At 39.1% G+C, this 7,681-nt stretch overlaps 1 protein-coding gene across 2 annotated transcripts in view; it reads right to left on the bottom strand.

Moving 5' to 3' along the window:
- Nucleotides 1-662: 662 nt before the first annotated feature.
- Nucleotides 663-7,681, bottom strand: part of LOC139946175 (histone acetyltransferase KAT6B-like) — a 30,669-nt gene continuing 23,650 nt past the window's right edge. For both annotated transcript variants that reach the window (XM_071943796.1, XM_071943795.1), the window contains exons 5-8: nt 7,382-7,468; nt 7,001-7,076; nt 6,195-6,393; nt 663-4,203 (exon numbers count right to left, since the gene is read on the bottom strand). In XM_071943796.1, coding sequence (XP_071799897.1) covers nt 3,958-4,203; nt 6,195-6,393; nt 7,001-7,076; nt 7,382-7,468 — 608 coding nt within the window. In that variant the 3' untranslated portion in view covers nt 663-3,957. The remainder of the gene's footprint in view (nt 4,204-6,194; nt 6,394-7,000; nt 7,077-7,381; nt 7,469-7,681) is intronic.

Here is a 7,681-nt window from a genome sequence, read left to right as displayed (position 1 = left end):
GACTCCCTTTATTCACAGTAAGCCGTTGTCGCATGTAATTATGTCCTCTATGCAATACTATCCGGAGAACATTATTGCATATGCAATAATGTCTGCCGGACGGTTTTGCATATGCAATCATGTCCGCCCGGACGCTGCTGCATAATGCAATTGTGTCCGCCCGGACACATTTGCAAACTGTTATAAAATCGAAAACGGTCGTTACAAGGTTCGAGTCGTAGCTCGATTTTTGGGGTAATCTATATCTTTCCTATTTTGTTTTGCAGTGTAGTTATAGAGGCCCAAGTGGTTTTTATTTAGCGGCGGGTTCCCTTTAACCCCGTTACCGTTTTCGTTAGTTTATTGTTCAAGGCACCAGTCTGAACTGAAACTGAACTTAATACAGAGGAATCATTATAAACAAAATAATAAATAAACAATGGGAAACCCCCCCCCCCAAAAAAAAAAAAAAAAAAAAAAAAAAAAAACAACAACAACACCGAAACAAAAAAGTTGACTTATCCGTAGGAACATACATTGTGTGTATCGTAATATAAGTTCACGTTTTGCACAATATTGCTCAAAATTGTGTTGTTCTAACTAACTGGAAAAAATAAAACATGCCAGGCCAAATAACAATTCGATGTGAAAACAGTTAAACAAATACAGAATTGTCAATGAAGTGTTTTTTGTGAGTATGTTCATAGAACTTTTATTACAAAATTTTGCAGCAACGTCATCACAGATGTTAAATAATACGTAGTTATTGTTGCATGTTTTAAATAGAAAATATTTATGTAGTTATAGAAACTAACTTAAACCAATAGGATCTCAAATTCCGACTCAACTTTTCATTTACAACCCATGAATTGGCCAGTAAATTTTTCAAATGTTGGTTAAAGTACGTCAGTTGGAAGAGACTAATAAATTCCCATCCTTTTAGTAAATAAATAGTTTTAAATAATACATAAGTATACAACACTCAAACAACAGCCCGTGGAAATGCCATGACATTTTGGGGTAAGTTAAGTGAAAACAACGACAAACATTGCATGACTTGGGGGCAGTCGATTTTGTGCATCTCGGGGACCGATTTCAAATAAAAGAGTTAAAGGCACAATAGACACCTCCGGTAATTGTCAGTGACCAGTCTTCTCACTTGGTGTATCCCAACATATACATAAAATAACAAACCTGTGAATTTTTTTTATTCAATTAGTGAAGAGAATAGTGAAAGAAAAACACCATTGTGTTGCACAAATTTGTATGCTTTCAGATACCTATAACTAAAAGGCTTAAAATAAGCCTGCCGTCGATTTCACAAAACTCTTCCTAACTTAAGACTAATCTTAGGACTTAGGACGAGTCCCAACCCTGCACTGTAGCATGCAGACCTTAAGATTAATCCTAAGTTCGGAAGAGTTACTCGTCCTAACTCGAGATAAGACGAGTCCTAACTATTTGTGAAATCGACGGCTGAAGTCTTTAAATATTCGAGTGAGAAATTACCTCTTTCTCAAAAACCGTGCTCATTCAGAGGGAGCCGTTTCTCACAATGTTTTATACTATCAACCTGTCCCCATTGCTCATTACCAAGTAAGGTTTTATGCTAATAATTATTTCGAGTAATTACCAATAGTGTCCAGTGCCTCAAATTCCAATAACTACCAATATCCCACAAACAATAAGTCAACCATTGTCCGAGGGCAAAATAAAACAATGGATAAAAACACTTGCATAGTATGTTTTTTTCCTTATCTAGTTTGGCCGTTGTGGGTACTAAAAATAAACAATATTGTAGTATTTACAAACGCTACCTTAACTTACACTTTGATCAGAACTAAGGCAGTGGACACTATTGGTAATTGTCAAAGATCATTCTTTTCCTTTGGTGTATCTCAACATATGCACAAAATAACAAACCTAAGAAATTTCGAGCTCAATCGGTCGTCGAAGTTGCGAGATAATAATGAAAGAAAAAAATACACCCGTGGCACACGAAGTTGTGTGCCTTAAGATGCTTGATTTCGAGACCTCAAATTCTAAATCTGGGGTCTCGAAATCAAATTCGAGAAAAATTACTTCTTTCTCGAAAAACTACGTTACTTCAAAGGGAGCCGTTTCTCACAATGTTTTATACTATCAACAGCTCCCCATTATTTAGTACCAAGTAAGGTTTTATGCTAACAATTACTTTGAGTAATTACCAATAGTGTCCACTGCCTTTGACACAAACTTCTAGCCCAAAATGTCTCAAGTTAAATCGTCCATTAACTACCAGTTACCTTGATGAATTATGTCTAATACAAAATGTAATTCCGTACTGTACACTATTTTAAACATTTGTATAAATAAATTGTTTAACACATTCATCTCGAACGTATAAAATACACATTATGCAGCATTTCTCGATTTATTTTATGTCCTAACCCAACTCCTCCCCCGCCCACAAAACCCAAATTGAATACCACGTAAACGCACCCCGTGTCCTTGCCCAAAAGTTAATCCCGTTTTAATATTTACAAACATAGTTTTCTCTTTTCTTTTCTCTGAATGTCCTTGTAAACAAAACTCTCCACTGAAAAAGCGAAACAACACCACTCCCCTTTCTTCTCAGACATAAACAAGCGAGTAAGTAAAAGGCACCGGAAACGTTTGGTAATTATCAAAGACCAGTATTCCCATTTTGGTGTATCCCAACATATGCATGAAATAACAAGCCTGTGAACATTTGTGCTCAATTGCTCGTCTAGCAAACTCAAGAAAATAATGAAAGAAAAACACCCTTGTTGCACAAATTTGTGTGCTTTCAGATGCCAGAGAAATGCTCCAGGCCTGAAGTCTTTCTCAGATTCAAATATTTCAGTGAGAAATCACCTCTTTCTCAAAACTACGTTTACTTCAAAGGGAGTCGTTTCTCACCATATTTTATACTATCAGCAGTTCGCCGTTGCTCGTTACCAATTAAGTTGTTACGCTAAAATATATTTTGAGTAACTACCAATAGTGTCCAGTGCCAATATAATCCATCATGAACACGGGCTAAAGGAAGATCCTTCAATAGAGGGCGTTATCAGACAATTCGCCCCATGGGGAACAGAACCTCATGGGGACATAGTCTCTCGTCACACCGGCCACGTAATAATAAATAATAATAACCTTACTTAAATAGCGCTTTTTACGAACATGCTTGTTCCCCCGTCTTAATAATAATTTGCAATTCTTTTTGGAGCAGACACTGTTCCCTGCATCCGATGTAAAAAGAGATGGATGCAAATATTCATTGTACACATAGGATCCAGACTATTTATCCTTCCAGCCTCGGTCTGGTTTACATTGGTTTTGACTGGGAGGAAATGAAGACGACTACCCCATAATGAATAAGGTAAACAGAATGTTTCACCCCGGTCTCGTTAGGGACTAAGTATCACATTGCTCGGACTCTGGAAGAAGCAAAAGAGTTGTGGCTGGACCATGCTTGGTAAAGTACAAAAGTAGAAAACAAATTGTATCAAATACCAAACATCAAACTCGCTGGCTCGAAATCTCCTGCAGACTGTGCAAGATTTCCATGGAAGCAAATTGCTGAAAACGTACTGTTTGATTGACAAGTGCATGACGGCTACCTTTAGCTTTTGCTGGATCATGGGAACTCTTGATTCTCTTGCACCCTTATTGCCGTTACTGAGGGGTATCCGATTGGCGACCGCGGATATCCCCATTCCAATCTGGGTACAAGTAATGTCCCAATCCGGGAACAAGGACATCACAATCTGGGTACAAGTATATCCCAATCTAGGTACAAGCATATTCAAATCTGGGTACAAGTATGTCCCAATCTGGGTACAAGTATATCCCAATCTGGGAACAAGTATGTCCCAATCTAGGTACAAGCATATTCAAATCTGGGTACAAGTACATCCCAATCTAGTTACATTTATATCCCAATCTTGGTTTACAGGTGACATGCGTCCACTATTACTTTGCCGACGACGTCGACGTTCCAGCGACTGGCTTTGAAGCCGTTGGTTTCGCGTTGTCGCCCCCAGTCGCATTCTTACTGCTCTTCCCTCCTTTACTGCCATTCGTCTTGCATCCGTGCTTGCAGAAGAGCTGCAGTCGGGTTACGTGGTTGTAGATCTTGAGTGCGGGGCCGAGTTTGAGTGACAGTCCGGTCAGCACGTCCAGACGCTTCATGAGGAGCAGCGACTTGCCGTCAATCTCCTAAAAAACGAAAACAAGATTTATAATAATGGATGCTGCAAAGCCAAGAAATCTTCAAAGTCCCGTTTCCTCACAAGCTTGCGAGCTACAGTGATGAAAGGCAAAGCATGCATTTTGGTTTTCGGAACCATTCGATTGTTTTCAATCCTTCATACGTGTACACAATAACATAAACTGTGTGCATTTCATTCCAAAAGGTGGTCACGTTTGTTAGATATCGCCAAAAAATCTGGAGCGGTGATGTCTACGCAGGGAGAATAATACACCTCCGATTCACATTTTGGGGGCTTAAAAAATGGTTTCTATTTACATAACCACATTTCTTCGAAGATAAATGTTTCTTAAAATGTTTAATACTATCGCAAGCGGCTGTACGCTTCTAAAATCAAACAAACAGCTTTTATGGCAATTAATTTTAAAAATGATTACCAAACGTTTATATGCCTCCCCTTTACGTTCACTAGTACAAGGCAACCTTGGTTTCATTACCAGATGTAGGCCGAATAATAATAATAAAGTATTATGCAGCGCACGTATCTACAAACAAGGTACTCAAAGCGCTACATTTTGCACTGAAAGATAATATTGCCATCCCCTGTTGCATACATTAGTGGCGTATATATAGTGCAAACTATAAACACGTTGTTGTTTACCCCCAAATGCAATTACTGCTTCATTCAAAATGATCTCCAGGTGGTCCACAAACATTCACAACACGAGCAGACATAATCTTTCCGTGTGTCTGGTACAAATATAGAATAAACTTTCAATAATAATAATAATAATACATATTGGAAGTCTTATATATAGCGCACGTATCTACCAACAAGGTACTTAAAGTCACCTGGAAATATATTTTTTTTCTTTCAAACATAAGAGTATATGCTTACGAACAATAAAACATTTTTTTAAGTAATTGTTTGTCACGATTTATATGTTTAAAAAATATATAAAGTTGTTTGGGGGGCTGACTCCGCCTACCCCTTTTGTGACGTCAATCGAGGCAGACTTTGCCTGCAATGCGTATAGTAAACACACGTGCAAAGTACATGTACGTCCAAGTCGTGAGTTGGTACATTTCAAAAAGTGTTTTTTCTGCATTCAGCAGCAATACACCTGGTCGGCATTGCCGGAAAAAACAAAAACAAAATTTTTTGAAACGTACAAACTCACGACTTGGTCCGTACATGTACTTTGCAATTGTGTTTACTCTACGCATTACAGGCAAAGTCTGCCTCGATTGACGTCACGAACAGCGCCCTCTCGGGTCGGGGTCTACTCTTAAATTTGTAAATAACATAAGAACTGATTTTGTAAAACCTTAGTTAACTGTTTATTCATATTACACTCATCAAAACACATATATTAGTGACAAAAAAGCTTTATTTTGAAAAAATACCACTTCCAGGTGACTTTAAGGCGCTTAGTACAATGTGTATACATTTTTACAGAAAGATAGGTTATTAAAGTTATGAATTCTGAGACCCAATTATGTAGCACCTAATAATACATGGGTTTACAAGGTGATAAAAATAATGATTGTTATGTATTCCCCTTGTATAAAGTCATTGATCTCAATGGGGTTAAATGCAGTGGACACTATTGGTAATATTCAAAGACTAGTCTTCACAGTTGGTGTATCTCAACATATGCATAAAATAACAAACCTGTGAAAATTTGAGCACAATCGGTCATCAAAGTTGCGAGATATGATGAAAGAAGAAAACACCCTTGTCACACGAAGTTGTGTGCGTTTAGATGGTTGATTTCGAGACCTCAAGTTCTAAATCTGAGGTCTCGAAATCAAATTCGTGGAAAATTACTTCTTTCTCGAAAACTATGGCACTTTAGAGGGAGCTGTTTCTTACAATGTTTTATACCATCAACCTCTCCCCATAATACTTGTCACCAAGAAAGGTTTTATACTTATAATTATTTTGAGTAATTACCAATAGTGTCCACTGCCTTTAAACACGGTATCCTCCACTCACCTGTTCTCTGAAGGCATTGCACTGCTCAGGGAAGCCATGAACGCTGAAGTATCTCACCACATCCTCGATGCCCCACTCTACGGGGTCTGTCATACGGTAGTGGGCGTTGGTGCCGGCTGAGGCTGATTGCTCTGGAAGACTAGCGGCGTTGGATGGGCTGGGCGTGGCGACGTCTGGACTCACCTTCCCTGCGGTTGGGCTGAAAACATGGCCAATGAAAACGTGTATTAACAACCATGTAAACAGAGCTGGTGTTTTCCTAGACTGGTCACCTGTCTGTATCATCCGCAAGGATGACAACAGGTATTGTTTTTGAAGAACCAGTGATTTCATTGGGTATAATGATTTCAAAGCTCTTCATATTTGTGTTTTAATAGGTCCCAGGTGATGTAAGCGCAGCTGACAAACATCACCTCCGACCAGTCAAAACACATATATTGACAGCTTACTTTCAATCGTCTGCTGCACGCAGCGTGCACTGTGTACTATGGACAGTTCTTGTACTTGCATGTAATGTTGTTTTGTAGATATAACTGTGAATCTCCATAATGACACGAATGTAGGCGAAAGGTGACTATGGACGAGATTGGCGGGCCGCGGTTTGGTGAAGGCTTTATATTGGCGGTTTGCAATCGAGCAAAAATGGCATGTATATTGTTCCATAAGGCACACATGGAGAAGCTGAGGTGGAGGCGAATTCAATTGCAGACGTTTCGAAAAGGCTTCAATGCCTTTATCTGAATCGCCATTCTTCACAATGAACTGTTAACGATTCAAATTGACGGCGGTAGACCATCCACAGTTACCTGTTTTCTCTCGATGCTTCGTTTAGGGAGAGATCCATGCCAGGCTCAGATGGAGAAGACTGAATACTGTAAAAATCTGAATAAATACGGAAAACAAGTTTTAACTTCACGGTTATAACTCAAGAGCACCATTGAATTTGAAGCGAGGTCGTCCTTTCGCCTGGCAACAAGGAGCAAAAACAATAGCGTGTCTTCTTAGGCACCTCGAAAACTATGGCACTTCAGAGGGAGCCGTTTTTCACAATGTTTTATTCTATCAACCTCTCCTCATTACTTGTCACCAAGTAAGGTTTTATGCTAATAATTATTTTGAGTAATTACCAATAGTGTCCACTGCCTTTAAACATTTCGACAAAAGTTACAAACACTCTGTAAAGTTACCTTCACTGCTTGAAAGCACAGCACTACCATCACTGGAGTAGTATTCCATCTCCTCGTCTCGCTCGCAGGTGAAACAGACCCACTTGCCTAGAACATGATAATAATAACAACAACCCGTTTTTATATAGCGCTTTTCACACCCAGAGAACGTCCCAAAGCGCTTCACATTTTTACCCCTGTCACTGGGCCATCAATTACTCTTCAAACCATCTCAGCTCCCATGGTGGGGAGTATGAAGCCTGTGCAACATTAGTTATGCGCTAATCGGCTAAATCAATCACAAGAACCATCTCTGCCCTC

Source organism: Asterias amurensis, chromosome 13 (genome assembly GCF_032118995.1).
Source record: "Asterias amurensis chromosome 13, ASM3211899v1".
Lineage (NCBI taxonomy): Eukaryota > Metazoa > Echinodermata > Asteroidea > Forcipulatida > Asteriidae > Asterias > Asterias amurensis.
The sequence above is the reverse complement of the archived record's forward strand: the minus strand, read 5'-3'. Positions and strand labels throughout refer to the sequence as shown.